The sequence below is a fragment of the Chiloscyllium plagiosum genome, unplaced genomic scaffold, assembly GCF_037043375.1.
Source record: "Chiloscyllium plagiosum isolate Xiang-an unplaced genomic scaffold, Cpla_swu_hap1 HiC_scaffold_49, whole genome shotgun sequence".
Classification (NCBI taxonomy): domain Eukaryota; kingdom Metazoa; phylum Chordata; class Chondrichthyes; order Orectolobiformes; family Hemiscylliidae; genus Chiloscyllium; species Chiloscyllium plagiosum.
In genome coordinates, this window is record NW_028270187.1 from 11,942,132 (window position 1) to 11,964,272 (window position 22,141).

Sequence of the window (22,141 nt, forward strand, 5' to 3'; positions counted from 1 at the left end):
TGCTTTACTGTCCATTAGAAGTTCAGTAAACTCCATCATAGGGTTTACCCCGTACGAGCTAACAACAGGGCAGCAGTTCCCTGGACCAGGAGCTGGAATACAGATGTTAGAGGGAGGAAGAGCCTCTCTGAGGTACAAACCTTACTATGATCAACTAACAGCTTTGGTGTCAGCTTTCTCCAAACAGGTTGGATTGGAAAAGGGGGACCGACAGGTGCCACCTACCACGGACTGGGTCCTGCTGAAGGTGATCATACGGAAGTGGTCGGAGCCAAGGTGGACAGGACCTAACAGGGTGGTGGAGGGGACACCCCATGCGGTCAGACTGCAGGGGGTAATCATCACAGCAATTGAAGGGAAGGCTCCCCCGCCCTACCAGATGGAGATGGAAACCATGGCTCCGGCAAGAAGGGAAAACTATGTATCGGAGAGCGAATGTGATGTATAAAACTGGTTTGTTAGTCTCATTTTCATGAGACCAAAAGGGGGACTTGTAAATATATGACTTACTTATAAATATATGGCTGGCTGCGAGTGTAAATATACTCAGCATTCGAAAGCCTTTGGGGATGCTCCGTTATGCGCGCGCGCAAAACAAGGTCACATGATGCTCTGTTTCACGCGCCGGAGGCATGCAGGGAGGTCACGTGATGCTCTGTTTCACGCGCCGGAGGCGTGCAAGGAGGTCACGTGGTCCTCCGTTTCATGGGAAAAACAGGGTCAAGAGGTCCTCCGTTTCGCGGGCAAAACAGGGTCACGTGGTACTCCGTTTCGCGGGCAAAACAAGGTCACATGGGGTCGGACATCCGGGAACGCAAGGAGGCGGAGAATGGAGTCAGATCAACAGCCAATCAGAAGACAATCCCACCTCAGTGATTGCATGACGTTTTTTATTATATAAAAAGACTGGGTCAGGGACAGAAAGGTGTGGGATTTTCTGAACTGACACACTATATAGTTTGACATGGACAGAAAGGTCTAGACCCAGAGCTCCGTATGCTTTATCTACTTACTGCTAAAATAAACTAAAAGTGTGAGACCGAATATCTTCTGCTATTGCTTCATTTAAAGAACATGCAGGACTTGGCTCACACATAGAAGAAAGTAAGTTGGTAGATTGAGCAAAAGTCCGACAACATGCATCACCCTCTGCGTAAAATGGTTGCCCTTAGGTCTCTTTCATATCTTTCCCCTCTCATCCTAAACCTATGCCCTCTAGTCCTAGACTCCCCCATCCAGGGAAAAGATCTTGTCTATTAACCCTATCCATGCCCCTCATGATTTTATAAACCTCTCAATTAATGACCCAACCCAAAGCTTGTTTTTGAATGGATCTGTTTTCTTTCCTAATGCACCTGTTGCCGTTTTAGAGCCCACCATATGCCCCACCTACTGTGTGTGGAAGGACATCTGGCTATTCTAATGATGTTGTGACTGGCAGATTTGGTGCATGGTCTAGCAGTGGCAGATTTGGTGCATGGTCTAGCAGTCTGTTCAGCTTCACTACAATCAACTCTTAGAGTATTTAGAGCCTTTACTAAAATCTGTCTTGGAATGAATTAGATAAGATAGCTTGGCATTAGTGATCAGCTCCATCACAGCAAACAGTGTGCCACCATGCTACTCGGACATGGATGGCAATAGATAAAATCTTATTCATGTTGAGCAACAGATTTGAAGTAAAAAGAGCTCCTGCAGTTTCTGGTAAGTGTCATGTTAAACAGAACCAAATATTATAAGTACACTCACTTATTCACAGAGCACACACTGAAAGGTACAGATACTTTCAAATGCACTCATCCATTCATGTAGTTGGAACTCTCTGGTATAGATCGAAAACTGCACTCAAACATTCATATTGGAGAAACTGACAGGTGTAGATTTAAAACAATGTTCTCATATTCCTTAAAAAAACCGACAGGTACATTTTTGATAAGACATATTCTCAGAACAAAGTCTGTGAGAAGATTTGTAGCTCGGGTGCTCGTTGTGGTTCTGTTCGCCGAGCTGGGAATTTGTGTCGCAGACGTTTCGTCCCCTGTCTAGGGGACAACAGAATGAGGACATGCCACAACCCAAAGGACTAGCCACACTACCATACATCAAGAGCATTTCCGAACTGACAGCCAGACTACTGCGACCACTAGAACTCATAACAGCACACAAACCAACAGCCACTCTCAGACAACAACTCACCAGAACGAAGGACCCAATACTCAGCATGAGCAAAACCAATGTAGTGTACAAAATCCCATGCAAGGACTGCACAAAACACTACATAGGACAAACAGGAAGACAGCTAATGATCCGCATCCATGAACACCAACTAGCCACAAAATGACACGACCAGCTATCCTCAGTAGCCACACATGCAGATGACAAGCAACATGAGTTCGACTGGGACAACACTATTATTATAGGACAAGCCAAACAGAAAACAGCCAGGGAATTCCTAGAGGCATGGCACTCATCCACAGATTCAATCAATAAGCACATCGACCTGGACCCAATATACCGACCACTGCAGCGGACAGCTGGAACTGACAACCGGAAACGGCAGAGACAAACCACGATAAATGCCGGAGGAAACATCACAGAAGCACTTCACAGGAAGCTCCCAAGCACTGACGATGTCACCTAAACAGGGGACGAAACGTCTGCAACACAAATTCCCAGCTCGGCTAACAGAACCACAACAACATATTCTCAGAGCTGAGTACACACAGGCAAATAAAAATGTCAGTCTTCTCATTTTTCTTATTGTCTCCTGCTTTGAGACATTTTTTTAAGATTAGATTAGATTACTTACAGTGTGGAAACAGGCCCTTTGGCCCAACAAGTCCACACTGACACGCCAAAGCGCAACGCACCCACACCCATTCCCCTACATTTACCCCTTCACCTAACATTATGGGCAATTTAGCATAGCCAATTCACCTAACCTGCACTGGACTGTGGGAGGAATCCGGAGCACCCAGAGGAAACCCAAGCAGACACAGGGAGAAATTTGCAAACTCCACACAGTCAGTGGAGTTTGCACAAACTCCACACAGACAGTTGCCCGAGGTGGGAATTGAACCCGGGTCTCTGGCGCTGTGAGACAGCAGTGCTAACCACTGTGCCACCGGACACAATTCTGAAAGAAATTAATAACGAGTGTATACCCTGCAATTGCATGACAGAAATGAGAGGCATCACTCACCTTTCACTTTATTTCTAACTTACTTTGTGTGCTCACAGATCACATACTGACAGATTCAATTACAAGTCACCATAACATAACAGGGATGGAGTTAAAAAAACATTCATTTCATCTGAAAGCTAGAAATGTTGAGGTTTTTGCTCTCTCACATGCCAGTGATTGACAAACTGAGTAAAAACAAGATTAGAAACAACAAACTGGCAGTTACAGAATGAAATACGGAGTCAGTTACAAAGCACTAAATTGTTAGGATACAATGCAACTATCCATTGGTGAGAAACTGACATTAACAGTGTAACATCACTCGTAACATTGTTCTTGCCAATTTCTGCAATGTACAAGATATTTCCCCTTACCAAACGCTGCAGTTATAAATATAAACTTACTTTCAATTCGCAGAAGCTGATATTCAAAGAATATGGGTGTGGAGGGGACGGAGTCCTACCTGAGACTGTCCAAAGTGGTGTGTGGTCACACTCAAAATTGTAGATACTAAATGAGATACATTCTTGTGTTAATGACTGACACCTACAGAGTAAAAACAACAGGTTACACTTTAGAAGGTTTGAGTTACAGTCCAGTAACATACTGACATGTAAAGACTGTGAAATAGAGCAAACAAAAATGCTTTACATCCCAGAAATGGATAGGCACAGATTGGAGGAACATTTCCAAGTGGCATGCAAATAGTGTAATGTTTTATCGCTCACATCAGTGTTTGGTGGATACAGAATAAAACCTGTCTTGAAGTAACACTAATTGACTATTACACAGAGGACCAGAGCCTCAGATGTTGAGTTAATGGCAAATATATAAATAAAGACTGGACAGATACAAAATTAAAGTGCCACACATATAGCATGCTAACAGTTGCTGGTTAACAGGCATTTGTATGAGACAGAGAAATGCCCTAAATCTCTTCGTGAAACTGCAATACTCCGAAATAAAAAGTGCAGCAACATGGTTCTGGTACACTGTAGGTACTTGCAAAGCACACATTTACAGAACGGTCTCTGGGCCCACAGTTAACAATCAATTTCTCAGAAATATATCTATCCCACGGTCAAGACAGACATTTTCAATCCGAGACACAAAAAAAAACGCTTTAAATGGGGACTTTTTTCATCTCTCTCCAACTCCGTGCAGTTGAGAACTAGTTCCGTCAACCCAAACCTAGAAAACACTCACATTCTTAGAATGCCTAGTGTAGAATTAGGCACTTCGGCCCAACAAGTCCACACCGATCCTCCGAAGAGTAATCCACCCAGACCCATTCCCCATTATTCTGCATTTACCCCTGATTAATGCACCTAACCTACACATCCCGGGGCAGTTAGCATAGCCAATTCACCTTCCTGCATGTCTTTGAATTGTGAGAGGGAAACTGAGCACCCGAAGGAAACCCACTCAGACACGGGGAGAATGTGCAAAATCCACACAGACAGCCGCCTGAAACTGGAATCGAAGCAGGGTCCCTGGCATAGTGAGGCAGCAGTGCTAACCACTGAGAAAAGTGGCAAGCTCAGTTAATTCCAGCCCAGAGAGAGGACCAGAAACAGACATGTGGAGCTAGAAACACACCCTTCTATTCCCATATCTTCACAACAACGAGCAAAAGGAAAGCGAACCAATTCCACAGTCACTTTCTGTGTCACAGACAAAAAACAAATCTTCCTCAGTCAGGCTGATGGGAACAGAATCACCATCCACTTCATATTTCGTTGCAGATTCTGACAGCTCCACATTGGGTCCCACTCTAACCAATCACAGAAGGTGAGTGTTTGGGAATGACTCCGTGTTAACTACCCAATCAGGAACCAGACTTTCCTCCATCCCTTATTAACATTGATGACGCTGTCAGTCTATAAAAAGGGAGCTCCGAGCCAACTTTCTCTTATTCTGTGTCTGAAAGAGAGCGGCATCATGGCTGATGAGAAGAAAGCACAGCAAACCTCCAAGAAGGGCGCGAAGAAAATCATCAAGAAGACGTCAGCGAAGGGCGGCAAGAAGAGGAAAAGGACCAGGAAAGAAAGTTACTCCATCTACATCTACAAAGTGATGAAGCAGGTCCACCCCGACACCGGCATCTCCTCCAAGGCCATGAGCATCATGAATTCGTTCGTCAACGACATTTTCGAGCGCATCGCGGGGGAGGCTTCCCGCCTGGCCCATTACAACAAGCGCAGCACCATCAGCTCCCGGGAGATCCAGACCGCCGTGCGGCTGCTACTGCCCGGGGAGCTGGCCAAGCACGCCGTGTCGGAGGGCACAAAGGCGGTGACCAAGTACACCAGCTCCAAGTGAGGGACCGCATTGTACTGAAACACACATCCACAACCCAAAGGCTCTATTAAGAGCCACCCACAAACTTCCTGAGACAGCAGAACCATTTCTTTAAACATTTTGTTTTAGTTTAAATGTGATTTTATTTTAACTTTTAGCTTTTATCATTGCTTTGCAATTTGAGATACGGGAATGAAGGGGAAGGGAAGGGGGGGGGGGGGGTGAGGTAAGAAACAGCCTCAAACATCACATACAGCCTCTTCCCTTGTCAGTAGAGAGACAGCAGATTAAGCACCAGAGTCATTTTTAAGATTGATTAGTTCTGGTCTGCATGTGATTCTTGAGCAGGTATTTTTAGTCACATACTATATTTGATTTTATAAGTGAGTTGCAAATTGACGAGGTGGGGAGAGTGATTTCATAAACAGTTCAAATTGCTGAAAGCCCTGTTGGAAGTGCCCACAGCTTTCAGTCCCACTGATGTATTTTCATCTTTGGTGCTACATTGCCAATGCGCAGATTTAATCCGACTTTTCAGAATGTAAACAGCAATACACTTTCTGCTGTCGGTGAGAGGCTTTCAAAGTGAACCGAGAGAACACCAAAACAGCTGCCGGACTGAAATGTGGCGATTATTGCTGATTCTGTTCGAGACCGATAAGGGAGGACAACTTTAAAATGTCGTCGTAAACGGTGTTCGCCATCGATACTGAGCCGGAAGAATGTGTGCTGCTTTATTAGCATGCCGGCGTGCGACTTAAATATGAAGTGAGAAGACAGGTTGCAGACGGCAGTGTTTGGCCCGTTTTGTTTCAGCCTCTTTTCAAGGTTTAAAAAATAACCCACCCAAGATCAGAAATGGACAGATACAGGTGAGCAAATGAGGGAGAGGAAGACTGTGAAGTACACATTTGTAAACTAAAAGTAAATTAACATGAGTATTATTATTTTTTTAAACAGTCAGTTTTTTGCCCTTCATTTTTTAGTGTAAAACACACTTTGTTTGGAAATTGGCGGGCTTTTCAAGTTGTAAAAAAGCGGTTGATGATTTGGCGCTGGTACTTTCCGCCTTCCTCCCCGTGCCCTCCCCCGATTGGGGAATGAGGCAGATATCTGATTGGGAATTGAAACAACGTTAGGCGGGGCTGGACAATGGGACCAATCAGAAATGGCTGCCTCAATGCTGTATTATTGTCATGATTCTCTAGTTATCAATCAGACTCTGCCATCTCTGCTGTGTAAATATGTAAATATATTTACCATATACTGAAAGTTACAGTTTGATAACTACACCCACACATTCACCAAGCCGGAACTGACAGGTATAAACTCTCATATCCACATGGACACTTGCAATAGGTGCGGTCGGAAAAGACCACTGTGTAACTTTTGCCTGCCGAAGCACAGGGGTCTGACGCAGTAGGGGGGCTCTGCTGACCCCCAGCTAAATATGTAGATAGTAATCGTACAGACCTGTATATATGAATGATTATTTTGTCTCTGTATGCCAAGAAATTGAATGTTTACGTATATATGGCAAGACCAATTGTACAGATCATAAAATATTTTATGAATAAAGTATATTTTTGAAATAAAAATATCAGGTGGCCCCATTCATGGAGCTGTTTGGGTATTGTTTAGTTTCTGAATCTCTCTCAACTGGTGTTAGAATTTTAAGAAAAAAAATGGACAAGGAGCAGCTCAGAGCAGGAATGGAATCAGACCTGTGGTTCTGTTTAAATTGCTGGTGTTGAACAAAAAATCCTAATTATTAACTGAATGTTATATTGATGCCAGTCACAACTGATGTTGATTTACATGAGGTATGTCTTCTATCTTCCTCCAGGCAAGTACTCAAAGGACCGATACAATGTAATATTCTCTCAGTGCAGAGCCAAGTGTGACCAGCTGCTTCGAACAAACAACAGGTGTGTTACCACTCACAGCGAAGAACATCCTTTCCATGATCAGAGTGAATTGAGTCAGGTTCACATTGAACTCCATTTCCAGAGAGATATGTTCAAACCAAGAACTAACCACTACCAAGGAAATAGAAGTTTATATTTTTTAATCTATATTCTCAATGCATGCAACCATTTCCAATCAACTTGAATGAATTCTCAGCTGAAATATACACTGCATTAAATCTGAACATCGAATGGTACAGCACAGGAAAGGGTCCTTCAGCCCACGATGTTGTGGCGAACATGACACCGAATGAAATTAATCCCTTCTGCCTGCCCTTGGTCCATATCCCTCTATTTCTTGAATATTAATTTGCTTATTTTAAAGTTCCTTCAATACCTGTATCGTATCTGCCTCCATTACCACCCCTAGCAGTGCATTCTACTCCTACTACTCTCTACTTTAAATAAAAACTTCACCTTAGGTCTCCTTTGAACTTTCCCTCTCTCACCTTATATGTATGCCTCTTAGTTTTAGACATTTCAAGTCTTTGAAAAAGATTCTGACCATCAACCGTAACCATGCATCTCAATTTGAGAGACCTCTGGATATAGGTTTGTTTGCTGAACTGGAAGGTTTGTTTTAGACGTTTTCTACCATTCTAGGTTACATCATCAATGAGCCTCCGGCTGAAGCACTGATGGTATGGCCTGCTTTCTATTTATGTGTTTAGGTTTCCGTGGGTTGTGAGTGTGAGTACATATGCAAATGTGTGTGTTTGTGTGTAAGAGTGTGATGGTGTATCAGCCTGTGAGAGGGTGTGGGCACGGGTGTGTGTGTGAGAGAGAGTGTATAGTGTGACAGGAACCCAACGTCCCGACTGAGGCTGTCCTCGTGGGTTCTGAACTTTAGAAAATATAATTTTCACGTTACAATAGAGGTGAACAAATAGACAATGCTGTTAGTTTGAACAACCATAATAAGTAGATAGTGAGTACAGATATTGAAGGAAACATTTCCGCTATCAGTAACAAAGAAGGACAGAATTAATCTTCTGTCACAAAACTAAGCATGACCTAACCAAAGTCTTATAAAGCTGCAATATGACATCCTGACTCTTGTACTCAATTCCCTGACCAATAAGGCAAGCATGCCACATGCTGCCTTTCAGATACCACCCTGAATACTTGCATGGCCCCTTTCAGGGAGCAATGGACTTGAACCCCAAGATCCTTTTGTATGTCAATGATGAGTGTCCAGCCATTTACTGTCTACCTTTCCTTAACATGTGATCTCCCAAAGTCCACCCTTTGAAACCATGCCGGATTAAACTCAATCTATCATTTTTCCGCCCATATCTGCAAGTGATCTATATCTTGGGTATCCTTTGACAAGCTTATACATCACCCACAAATCCACTAATGTTTATATTGTCTGCATTTATTCACGATAGCTTTAATGTTAAAATCAAGGGGAACAAATAGCTGACGCAATTACTTTGAACAACCATGTGTAAAGTGGATCAAGGACAAATTGTTCTCGAAGGAAACATTTCAACTATCAGTAACCGAGAACGACAAGTAATCTTTTGTCACGTATATAGACACAGCAATCAAACAATATAAATTCCAAGTCCACATTCTACGTCAAAGCCTGACATAGAAGTACGTAACCAAATGTTTCCCCTCTCTGCCCCCACCCCTAACACACAGTGTCTCTCTCTCTGACTTATGATGACTTTCAAAAACATCCACCATCCTGACACACATTACAATGTCTAACAGCTATACTGTTCTATTGACATTGCAAAATGTTACATTCAAAATGATTTCTACCCACAAATCCCTGGTCAGAGAGGCCTACAGCACAGAATCAGGCCCTAGAAAACTTTTGAGTCTGCATGATCAGAAACAACCAGCTAACAATTTTCATCCTGAGCATGCAGCATCCAATTGCATAAATGTATCATGGTAGCAGAGGAGCTGCCATCCCCATCTTTATCACATCATTATTCTCCACTTCTTCATATTGCAGTAGAAGACTTTGTTTTGTCTGGTTCAGTCCAAGCAGAAACTTTTTGTTTTTAGATAATTATGTATTCTTTCAAAATTGGTTGCAATTTTCGACAAAGAGCTCTGCACTCCTCTTCCCCCTCCCTGGAACGTATCTCAGAAAAAGCATGACATCTATCTGCAATTTACAAAATGTATCAGTGGAATCTAATAACCACCCTTCAAAGCAGTGGAGAAAGGGAAAAGAAAAGGCAAAAATTAGTAGGTTTGTAGAACTACTCATTTTATTTTCAAGCAGAGTTGAACAGTGTTGATTGTTCAATAAATTGAATTTGGCAGTTTACATATTGTGCACTGCATACCAAAAAAAAAACTCCTTTTCTTTTCCTCCTTCCTACTATGGAGTAACCCAAAGAGTTGGGCCGAAGGGCCTGTTTCCACACTGTAAGTAATCTAATCTAATCTAATCTACTGTTAATGGTGTGTCATCACACGACAGAGCAGGGTGATGTTCTGTCTCCATCAGAAAATAGAAGTGAATGAATCAATTGTCTTTTCTGTACAAGGAACATTATGGTCAGTCAGCTCCAATGCAATTGAATTGTTTGTCACCTTTTCACTTAGTTGCAAATGAATTCAGTTTACACTGATTGTTAGTTCAGCAGTGTTCAGAAAAGTACATCAATATGCACTGAAACAAAAACTAATGGCATTCTGAAGACGGACATTTTAATATCATTACTGCCCGTTAGATTCCACACTATACAAGATACAAAAGGTTTATTGTGTTTCCGACCTTGACTCTGAAGAACAGCACGGAATCCTCTCTGTTGCACTGTGTTACTTTTTCACTTGCACATGATTCCTACTGGCACAAACAATTAAAGAACTTTGGCTGTTTTCCATTCACTGCAGGAGACGTGAACTGAGTTACAGAGTGGCAGCACAAGAGTAAACTCACTCTCACTCAGCCGCTGGATGCTGAAAGGTAAAGAATAAAATTTGACCTCAATTATTTCCAGATATGAATTGACTCAACATCATTTATCACAACTGAGGATATACAGTGCCCAGCAGCGCATGATAAAGGCTCATGTACAGGCAAGTGCACACACAATCTAACAATAATCTGAGACTGAAATGCAATACAATTAAGCTTCATTCAAAAGAGTTTATTCACAGAGTTTATGCTACACACAGACACAAACACACAACTGAACATAAATGAATGAGATCAAGTAAATCTCCAATGACCCTCTCTAGAGCTCGAGAATCCTCCCTTAAAAAGAGCGCCCAGAACTGAACACAAATGTGATCTTAAAATGATCTGTGATCGAGATTGTGGGAAATATCAAAACTAGCACTATAGTTATTAAAAGAAAGATGACAGCAGAACTGATGTCAAATTGTCAGTATCTATATAGATATTGACAATCAGTCGATAAAGTTCACATTCCCAACAATTACTGCAGAACTGATGCATAAGAGAATGTCCTAGTACAGGCACAATAGGCTGAATGGTCTGCTTCTGAGATGTACCATATCAGTGATTCAGATTTTGGTGAGAAAGGAGATGACATGCTGTTGTGTTGCATATGGTCTAAAAAATACCATACAAAAATGAACTGACATGCAGAATAAAACTCTTTCACAAAAAAACACCAACAATGTCTGGGTACAAATTAAAACTAAATGTCTCAGTGAAACCACAGATCCCAGACTCTCGACCCAAACAGGAAATGTGTGACCATGATTCAAAATGGTAGGCTACTGCAGAAAATACGGAGATATGGCATTGAGGGTGAGTTGGAGGTTTGGATTAGGAATTGGCTGGATGGAAGAAGACAGAGGGTAGTAGTTGATGGCAAAGTTTCTTCATGGAGTGCCGTCACTAGCGGTGTTCCGCAAGGATCTGTTTTGGGACCATTGCTGTTTGTCATTTTTATAAATGACCTGGAAGAGGGGTTAGAAGGTTGGGTGAGCAAGTTTGCGGATGACACGAAAGTCGGAGGAGTTGTTGACAGTGAGGAAGCATGTGGCAGGTTACAGCAGGATATAGAGAAGCTGCAGAGCTGGGCAGAAAGGTGGCAGATGGAATTCAATGTAGCTAAGTGCGAGGTGATTCACTTTGGGAAGAATAACAAAAAGATGGGGTACTGGGCTAATGGTCGGATACTTGGTAGTGTGGATGAGCAGAGGGATCTTGGTGTCCATGTACACAGATCTCTGAAAGTTGCCACCCAGGTAAATAGTGCGGTGAGGAAGGCATATGGCGTACTGGCTTTTATTGGTAGAGGAATTGAGTTCCGGAGTCCTGAGGTCATGATGCAGTTGTATAAGACTCTGGTACGGCCGCATCTGGAATATTGTGTGCAGTTTTGGTCGCCATACTATAGGAAGGATGTGGAGGCATTGGAACGGGTGCAGAGGAGGTTTACCAGGATGTTGCCTGGTATGGAAGGAAAATCGTATGAGGAAAGACTGAGGCACTTGGGGCTGTTTTCACTAGAGAAAAGAAGGTTTAGGGGTGACTTGATTGAGGTGTACAAGATGATTAGGGGGTTAGATAGGGTCGACAGTATGAACCTTTTCCCGCGTATTGAGTCGGGTATTACAAGGGGGCATAGCTTTAAATTAAGGGGGGGTAGATATAGGACTGATGTTAGGGGTAGGTTCTTCACTCAGCGAGTCGTTAGTTCATGGAATGCCCTGCCAGTAACAGTGGTGGACTCTCCCTCTTTATGGGCATTTAAGAGGGCATTGGATAGGTATATGGAGGATAGTGGGTTAGTGTAGTTTAGGTGGGCTTGGATCGGCGCAACATCGAGGGCCCAAGGGCCTGTACTGCGCTGTATTCTTCTATGTTCTATGTTCTATGTAAAATGGTTCTCAGATCAAAGCAATTTCCCTTCTGCCATCACCCTCTCTCCCCCATCCACCCCGACAGACTGACAGTCAACTAAAAGAAAATCACAAAGTGCAGAAAAGATTAAGACCCAGTCTCAGCACTCTCATAACAACTATCACAGAATGTATCACATAGACACAGAGAATATTACTAGCTTCCACTTTGACACACAAGAGTAGAAACTGACAAGTACAGGTTGATAACTACACACTCATTCATGTTGCAGAAACAGACAAACAAAAGATGACGACACAGTTAATGTGATGCAAATGGACGACTATCACTCTCTGTCGGTCAGTTTCTGTTAATTTAAGTCAGTCACAACTGGGTAGTCACACAGTCGCATTGCAATAACTGTCAGGGACAGATTAATAACTATACTCTAATTCACAAAACTAAAACTGACAGGAACAGAATTATAACTACACTCCCAGTTTCACACAGCGTAAGCTGACAAGTACACTGACAACGACACGCATATTCACAGAGCAGAACCTCACAGGTACATGTTAGTAACTGCACTGTTCACATTCATTAACGGGGATCTGATAGGTAGAAATCTATATTTGAATTCACGTATTGACAAGGCAGAGATTGAGGAGCATAGATTGGTAACTGCATTCACATATTGATATAGGAAAAATTGACAAGTACAGATTAATATTGACAGGATCAACTCACAGAAGGAACAGACTGGTAAACACACATTCACATAGGGGAAATGGACAGGTAGAGATTGATAGTTATATGCATATAAAAGGAACTGACAAGTACACATTGATAACTACATTGATTATATAAATGATTAGGAATTGGTGTTGAAGATGTGGGCGGCACGGTGGCACAGTGGTTAGCACTGCTGCCTCACAGCGCCTGAGACCCGGGTTCAATTCCCGCCTCAGGCGACTGACTGTGTGGAGTTTGCACGTTCTCCCCGTGTCTGCGTGGGTTTCCTCCGGGTGCTCCGGTTTCCTCCCACAGTCCAAAAGATGTGCAGGGTCAGGTGAATTGGCCATGCTAAATTGCCCGTAGTGTTAGGTAAGGGGTAAATGTAGGGGTATGGGTGGGTTTCGCTTCGGCGGGTCGGTGTGGACTTGTTGGGCCGAAGGGCCTGTTTTCATACTGTAATGTAATGTAATGTAATGTAATATAATCTCTAAATTTGCAGTTGATACTACCCAGAGAGATGAATGATTGGGAGGATGATGCTGAGTGACTTCACAGGGAGATTGACAATTTGGCCAAATGATCAGAAATCTGGCAGATGAATTCCAATGCAGAGAAATGTGAGGTAATGCATTTTGCTACCTGAAACACAGAGCAACAATGCAGGGTCAATGGTACGTCTTTGAAGGTAGCACTGGAACAGAGGGACCTCGGGGTTCACGTGTATCATTCTCTGAAGTTGGCCAGGCAAGCTGAAACCATTGTGAAGAAGGCTGATAGGATCCTAGTGGTTATAAATAAATAGAAGCATTGAGTATAAAACTGAGGAAGTAATGCTACATCTCTACAAATCATTGGTCAGATCACAGCTGTGTTCAGTAATGGACACTTTATTTAAGGAAGGAACTTCAAGCTCTGGAGAGCATTCACTGAAGATTTACTAGAATGATAGCAGGAATGAAGAATTTTACATAGCAGGAAGGATTAGTGATATCAGGCTCCTTTTCCTTGGAGCACAGAAGATTAAGAGAAGAGCCTTATGGAGGTGTTCAAAATTATGAAGAATTTTGGTAGGGGAAAGAAGAATATTTTGTTACCACTAGTTAGCATGTTCAGTAACTAGGGGTCACAATTTCAAGATTGTCAGCAAGAGAGCAAGGAGTGAGTTGAGGAGAAATGTCTTTAGAATTGTTAGGATTTTGGATTGCACAGCCTGGGATCGTGATGGAGCTAGATTCCATGTGAGGTATGAAAAGAGAGTTGGATGTGTATTGACAGTGATGAAGTTAGAGGGCATTGAAGATAGGGCAGGAAAGCAAGTTATTTCCACCACAATTTCAAGAAAAGATGGAGAATACATTCAATTCATTGGCTCCTCTGCCTGGACCCATTTGCCAGGAAATCAAATGGATGCTAAAGTTAGGAGTGAACAGCATAAAACTTAAAATCTCTGCCATCAATAGTTAGATTGTACTACAGTGGGATAAACTGACACATTGAGGGTTGGGAGAGACACAATTATTCAGATGGTTTCTCAAAACAAGTCCATCTTTGGAACTGACATCTTGCTGAGTGAATTGAGACAAAGCCTCGCCTGGTCGCAGAAGTGTGACATTGCTCTGCCTTCTCTTCCTTATTTGCTGGAAGGTAGGATTGTTATTGATCGATTTGTGAAGCTTCACAGGCTTCCTTCTGTGCTGTCTCACGATGTCCATGGATGGCTGGCATAAGCATTTCCCGCTTTCTCTTAACCTGGTCCCTCATCCCTCCTGTATCTGTGTGCCTCAAGGCGGCATATGTGATGCAGGGTGGTTGCTGCTCCACTTGATCAGCCTGAAAACAGGTCAACACAGAAACGTAGCAGATAGGAGCAGGACCAAATTTGGTGGCATTGTTATCTAAGGTTATCTAAGAGTACAATGGAAATTTGATCAACTGGGCCAGTGGGTCAAGGAATGGCAGAAGAAGTTTAATTTAGATAAATATGATGTGTTGCATTTTGGTAAGGCAAACCATGGCACGAGTTGTACTGTTAATAGCACAAGTCTGGGCAGTGTTTCCAAACAAAAAGACCTCCAAACAAAAAGTTCCTTGAATGTGCATTGCAGCTAGACACTCTGGTGAAGGTGGGTTTTGGCATGCTTGCCTTCAGTGGTCAGAAAACTGACGACAGAAGTTGGTGCATCATGTTTCAATTGTACAGGATATAGTGAGGCCACTTTTAGAATACTGCGCACAGTTCTGGTCAACTTGCTGTCGAAAGGATGTTCTTAAGCTTGAATGGGTACAGAAAAGATTTACAAAGATGTGACCACAACTACAAGGTTTGAGTTATAAGAAAAAGCTGCATAAGCTCTTCTCCCCTGGAACGTCAGAGGTTGAGGGGTGACCTTATAGAGGTTATAAAATCACGAAGGGCAAAGAAAAGGTAAATACGTATGGTCTTTTCCCCAAGGTAGGCGTGTCCAAAACTAGTGGGCATAGGTTAAAGTTTTTTTTAGATTAGATTACTTACAGTGTGGAAACAGGCCCTTCGGCCCAACAAGTCCACACCGACCCGCCGAAGCGCAACCCACCCATACCCCTACATTTACCCCTTACCTAACACCACGGGCAATTTAGCATGGCCAATTCACCTGACCTGCACATCTTTGGACTGTGGGAGGAAACCGGAGCACCCGGAGGAAACCCACGCAGACACGGGGAGAATGTGCAAACTCCACACAGTCAGTCGCCTGAGGCGGGTATTGAACCCGGGTCTCTGGCGCTGTGAGGCAGCAGTGCTAACCACTGTGCCACCGTGCCGCCCACTAGAGGTGAAAGATTCAAAGGGATCTGAGAGGCAAACTTATCACACAGAGGAGAGTGTGTATATGGAATGAGCTGCCAGAGGAAGTGGTAGAGGCAGGTACAATTACAACATTTCAAAGACATTTGAAAATGTACATGGATAAGAAAAGTTTCGAGAGATATGTGCCAAATGCAGACAAACGGGACTCGTTGTATTTGGGAAAACTAGTCGCCATCGGCGAGTTGGGCTGAAAGGCCTATTTCTGTGCTGTAGGATTCTATGAAAATGGATGAGAATAACAAACTTTGTCTGAAAGACAGAGTGTACAGGAGGAACTATAAATATCTGGGGTCATCATACAGACCAATTTCTCTTGGCAAATCACATGATTTGAACAAGCCAAAACTTGACCCTGACAAAGGGTATTTCTCTGTATTTTAAACAGGATGTGGCCATTTCTGCCAAGGTGGGAAGTGGATGCCATACCTAAATGACTAGTTAGCAAGGTTAGATCTCACGGAATACAGGGAGAACTAGCCAATTGGATACAGAACTGGCTCAAAGATAGAAAACAGAGAGTGGTGGTGGAGGGTTATTTTTCAGACTGGAGGCCTGTGACCAGTGGAGTGCCACAAGGATCGTTGCTGGGTCCTCTACTTTTTGTCATTTACATAAATGATTTGGATGCGAGCATAAGAGGTCCAGTTAGTAAGTTTGCAGATGACACCAAAATTGAAGGTGTAGTGGACAGCGAAGAAGGTTACCTCAGATTACAACAGGATCTTGACCAGATGGGACAATGAGCTGAGAAGTGGCAGATGGAGGTTAATTCAGATAAATGCGAGGTGCTGCATTTTGGGAAAGCAAATCTTAGCAGGACTCATACATTCAATGGTAAGGTCCTAGTGAATGTTGCTGAGCAAGGAGACCTTGGAGTGCAGGTTCATAGTTCCTTGAAAGTGGAGTCGCAGACAGACAGGATAGTGAAGACGACGTTTGGTATGCTTTCCATTATTGGTCAGAGTATTGATTACAGAAGTTGGGAGGTCATGTTGCAGCTGTCCAGGACATTGATTAGGTCACTGTTGGAATATTGCATGCAATTCTGGTCTCCTTCCTATCAGAAGGATTTGAAAGGGTTCAGAAAAGCTTTACAAGGATGTTGCCAGGGTTGGAGGATTTGTTCAATCGGGAGAGGCTGAACAGGCTGGAGCTGTTTTCCCTGGTGCATATAGAGGTTATAGAGGTTTACAAAATTATGAGGGGCATGGATAGGATAAATAGACAAATTCTTTTCCATGGGGTCGGGGAGTCCAGAACTAAAGAGTATAGGTTTAGGGTGAAGGGGGAAAGATATAAAAGAGACCTGAGGGGCAATATTTACACACAGAGGGTAGTACGTGTACGGAATGAGCTGCCAGAGGAAGTGGTGGACGCTGGTACAATAACAACATTGAATGGGTATATGAATAGGAAGGGTTTGGAGGGATATCGGCTCGCCGTAGGAATAGATTGGGTTGGGATATCTGGTCGGCGTGGATGGGTTGGACCAAAGGGTCTGTTTCCATGCTGTACATCTCTGACTCTGTGACTCAATTGACTCTGGGACCCTGGTGCGGTGAGGCAGCAATGCTAACCACTGAGCCACTGTGTCGCTTATTGTTTTTTGATTATAGATGACTCCGAAACAGATAGCAGTTTGGTGTACTTAGTTTTCACCATCTCAAAACTAAAATCCAGCCACTTTTGAACATCACATGGAGTGAAGGTCTGTTTCCTGTTCCCTGTTACCCTGACCCCCTGCCAACACCCGTCCATTTGGAGGATAACCTTCGTGTCTGTAAAGTTCACACCAAACCCTCACCATCGCAGTGACATCACTGTTGCTGTGCAGCCTCTCATTAACAACATCCCACCAATCCAACCCAGAATATTTGATGCTGAACTCAAAAGAGCACTCTGCATCCACACTGGAAATTATTGTCCCTCATTTTCACTGCCTACATATAATTGAGGCAAAGCTTCCGTGTCATCCATCTGTCAGTGGCAACTGGGCCATTCACAGAGAAACATCGAAAATACCATTGGGAGGAGGCCATTCGGCCCCTCCAGCCTGCTCTGCCCATTCAATGGGATCATGGCTGGTCACCCAACTTCATCTTGTGCCTCCCCGCACTCTCCCTTTAGCCCCAAAGAACTCAATCCAATTCTTTCCTGAATAACATTCAGTGTTCTGGCCCTGACTGCTTTCTGTGACAGAGAATTCCACAGGCTCCCCACTCTCTGGGTAAAGACATTTCTCCCCATCTCAGTCTTGTCAAGTCTCCTTTAGACAATGACACCCTGGTTCTGGATTCTCCACCTGGTCACCAGGAACACCCTCCCTGTGTTTACTCTGTCTCGTCCTTGTTCAAATTTAATAGATTTCTATGAGATTCCACCTTAATTCTTCTCAACTCCAGTGAATATCGTCCTAACCAATCCAATCTGTCTCCACCAGTCAGTCCTGCTATCCCAGGAATCACTCTGGGAAACCTTTGCTGCACTCCCTCCATAGGAACAATGTCCTTTCTCAGATAAGGAGACCCCAAACTGCACACACAGTTCTTCACCCTGTCCAATTGTCGCAAGTCATCCCTGCTCCTGGACTTTAATCGTCTCACTGTGAAGGTCTCCCTTATCTGAGCAAGGATGTTACACACACACACACACTCTCTCTCTCTCTCCCCACACAGCTGCTGCCAGACCTGCTGAGTTTTTTCAGCCCTTTGTGTTTATAACCTGCAACATTAACTCTGTCTGTCTGTCTCTCTCCCTCTCCCCACAGATGCTGCGAGACGGAGTGCCTGAGGCAATTTTGTTTTAAAGAGTGTTCATGTCAAGTCTTCAGTAGAACCCCAGTGAAGAATGAGCACAGATCATGGATGAAGAATGGATTACCTGGCATCGTGAGGTCGATGAATTTACTGGTCACTTGTTGATCAAGAGACACTTTCCAGTCCCAGCCATGGTGCTGGGACTGGAAAGATTCAATGGCCAGCTCTGTCCTGTCTGAGCTCGAGCTGTAATTCCCACTGGCATTGTTTAAGGCTTTCTGTTGAAAGTACCATTGAAAGTAAGGTCCAGTACCTTGGCTCAGTACACACTCTAGAACGAGATGACTGCCAATCAGGATCTCCATTTTATTGGCTCTGGGGGTAAAGAAATTCCCAGCAACAGGAACTGGAACAAAACAAGACAAAGAAGAAATAAAAGATCAGACGCTGAAATTGTCTCTTTTTTCACAGATGTTATCTTTGATGACAGGATAATAATTGATGGAAAGGAGAAATAAAACAAGCAAGATTTCACATCATTGCAAGGTCTCCCTATGTTGTAAAATCTATACTTCAAAAGGTTTGTGTTAAGAATGGATGGCCAAATCATCCAACCATTGCCTGTTGATGTTCAATGGTGTTACCATCACTGTCCCCACCCCGCTGCACTATCAACATCCTGAGGGTTACCGTCACTGTCCCCATCCCCACTATCAACATCCTGAGGGTTACCGTCACTGTCCCCATCCCCACTATTAACGTCCCGAGGGTTATTGTCACTGTCCCCACCCCCATCTCAATGTCAACATCCTGTGGGTTACCATCACTAACCCCAACCCTACACTACGATGAACATCTTTGGTGTTACCATCAGCCTCCCTCAGCTCATATTGTCTAAGCTCCTACCTTTCTCTGATGGATTGCTTAACAAGTAATTGTAGACTCAGAGGTCTACAGCCCAGATCTTCGGCCAACTGAATCCATACCAGTCAAAAGCAACCAATTCTCTATTCTCTAATACAACTTTCCCAGTCATCGGGTCATACAGCATGGAAATAGACCCATCGGCCCAACGCGTCCATGCTGACCAGGCCTCACTGACAAAACTAGTCCCATTTGTTTGCCTTTGACCCATATCCATCTGAACCTTTCCTATTCATGTATCTTTCCAAATCTCTTTTACCCACTCCTACCACTTTCTCTGGCAGCGCATTCCAAACAGGCAGCATCTGTGTGAAGAAGTACCCCCTCTGGTCACTTTTAAATCTTTCCCCTCTCAACTTATACCAACGCCCTCTAGTTTTGGACTCCCCTGTCCTGCAGAAAAAAACCTTGGCTATTCACCATATTCAAGCCCCTATTTCTGCAGGAAAATACAAGTGAAACTTCAAGGACCACTTAATCTCACTGTAGCATTGGCATCACAAGTGCACATCTAAATCCTTCTTCAACGTGATGAGGATTTCTGCCTCTCTCACCCTTCTAGGCAGTGAGTTCCAGATTCCCCACCACCCTCTGGGTGAAAATGTTTGCCGCCACATCCCTCTCTAAACCTCCTGCCCTTTACTTTCAACGTATGCCCCTCCCCCAGTCATTGATCCCTCCATCAAAGGGGGAAAAGTTTCTTCCTCTCTACCCTATCTACACCCCTCTTCATTTTATACATCTCAGTCATGTCACCACACTCTCAATCTCCTCTGCTCTCAGGAAAACAACTACAGTCTGTCCAATCTCTCTCTCCATCACCGAAACTCTCCAGTTCCCAAGGAAACATCCTGGTAAACTTCCCTCTGCATGCTCCCCCAGCGCTATCACATTCCTCTGATAATGTCGATTTGTATACAAATGCTTAAAAACTCACCGATCACTGAAATGGCGATATATTTGCTGTTCAGGAGAGACTCTGCCTGCTGGTTAGAAACAGCACAGTGCTAATTGCCCTCTTGACTTTTGCTGATGTTGATGATTGTGTGTACGGTTCTGCAGTGGTTGGAGTATTCCCAGTAAATCTCCTCACCATTTTTACAGAAAATATATTGAATTGGGGTCGAACCTAGCGGTTTAACGAGGTGATGTCTCCCTCCATTACCTAATTTCCAGGTGGGCATTCAGCTCTAGGACTGACACAGGGATGCCTGTGATTAAACTAAACTGTTAGGCACTTTTCTAAGGCAGGAACTGTTGTTGTGTTTAACAACAAACGGTACTCCGACTAGAGTCAGGGAGAGACAGAGGGTCATAGAGAGGCAGAGAGAGACAGAGGGACAGAACGTTATAAAGAAACAGTGATAGAGAGTCAGAGAGAAACACAAGATCACAGAGTCATCGACATTAATCAACATCGAGAGTTAAAGCAAGTCATGGACAGTCAAACAGTTACAGAGATAGATGTATAGAGAGAGGGAAACGGAAAGAGACCTCACGGTTTGTACAAAGTGCCTCACTGGGACGGGGAATCTCTCCTGTCCCCCTCCACCCCCCAATAACCACCATCCTGACCCTCGGGAACGGGACATGTTGACACAGTCCGCTCTCCCTCGGCACTTTTCCTTCCCGCGTGGCCCCGGCGCCATTTTAGCTTCAGGCCCCGCGCGAGATGGCGGTTAACGGCCGCCTCGTGCCCCAAGTGACCGTTAGCAGCTGCTTCAGGGGAAAGGCTCTTTAAAGGGACAACCCTTTCAGGAGAGAGAAACAACAGGGCCGGCTCCGGGACTCGCCAAACTCAATAATAATGACAAATACACACAGACAGAGAGGTGGGGGTGAACAAGAAATTGTGCGGCGGCATATCAAGACCAAAGGCCACTCTCCCGAAGGACGGCTGCCCAGAACTCGAAACGTTGACAGATGCTGCCAGGCCTGAAGCACAAACAAGGTCCTCGGGGGGTGAGTCCGAGTTCAGGATCCTATTAAAGTTTGGTTGGCAGATGGATGACCGTGTGGGAGGGTATGCAATGGGATTAGAAAAGTAGAGGCGGAGACTGTTTCCTAAATGGGGAAAGGTTTCGGAAATCTGAAGCACAAAGGGACTTGGGAGTCCGAGTTCATGATTCTCTTCAGGTTAACAGGCAGGTTCACGTGGCGGTTAGGAAGGCAAATGTAATAAAGAACAAAGAAAATTGATAGCCCAATGTGGGATATAGGTGAATTAATGTTATTTCTGCAATTATAAGTTCTGATACAGAGTAAATGAATTCACATTAGTTTGGGATTGTTTCGGACGAGAGCTGACTTAGCAAGAATGAGGAAATATATAATCCGTTAAAAATGATATATCAGCATGAGACGTGATTACAAAACAATGGTAGAAATACAGGCACTAGATAAAATGCTGTGAAGAGAGGCCTGTATAAACATCTGTTTTCCCACTTGTGTGGGGACACAGGAACAAACCCTAATTAAAGAGGACATAAAGGTCAGAGTGGACTCCGGAGAGGAATAAATGCTAATAAAGAAAGGATATGCCTAGCGGTGACCTGCAGTGAGATGACGTCAAACAACCTTATGGGGGCCAGAGATAGGCATTTGTCACGGACAAGGCCGGATAAACAGAAGTTG

At 43.8% G+C, this 22,141-nt stretch overlaps 1 protein-coding gene and 2 long non-coding RNA genes across 7 annotated transcripts; 2 read left to right on the forward strand and 1 right to left on the reverse strand.

Moving 5' to 3' along the window:
• The first annotated feature begins 4,946 nt into the window (after positions 1-4,946).
• On the forward strand, positions 4,947-5,589 carry LOC148135580 (histone H2B 1/2-like). The gene has a single exon (XM_087984493.1). The coding sequence runs from the start codon at positions 5,051-5,053 to the stop codon at positions 5,504-5,506; it is 456 nt and encodes a 151-aa protein (XP_087840619.1). The 5' UTR covers positions 4,947-5,050; the 3' UTR covers positions 5,507-5,589.
• A 3,802-nt stretch (positions 5,590-9,391) lies between these two features.
• Positions 9,392-21,385, reverse strand: LOC148135581 (uncharacterized). 4 transcript variants are annotated; one of them, XR_015754990.1, is made up of 4 exons: positions 20,445-21,381; positions 18,708-18,989; positions 14,571-14,809; positions 10,246-10,383 (listed from the first exon to the last, which is right to left on the reverse strand). It is a non-coding gene; the product is annotated as an uncharacterized LOC148135581 (long non-coding RNA). The 4 variants fall into 4 exon arrangements; XR_015754991.1 differs by having other exon boundaries at positions 10,250-10,383; positions 14,539-14,809; positions 20,445-21,385; XR_015754989.1 differs by lacking the exon at positions 14,571-14,809 and having other exon boundaries at positions 9,392-10,383; positions 20,445-21,351.
• On the forward strand, positions 10,291-19,122 carry LOC148135582 (uncharacterized). Of its 2 annotated transcripts, none has more exons than XR_015754996.1 (2): positions 10,291-10,390; positions 18,595-19,122. It is a non-coding gene; the product is annotated as an uncharacterized LOC148135582 (long non-coding RNA). The 2 variants fall into 2 exon arrangements; XR_015754995.1 differs by having other exon boundaries at positions 10,377-10,503.
• Positions 21,386-22,141: the final 756 nt, after the last annotated feature.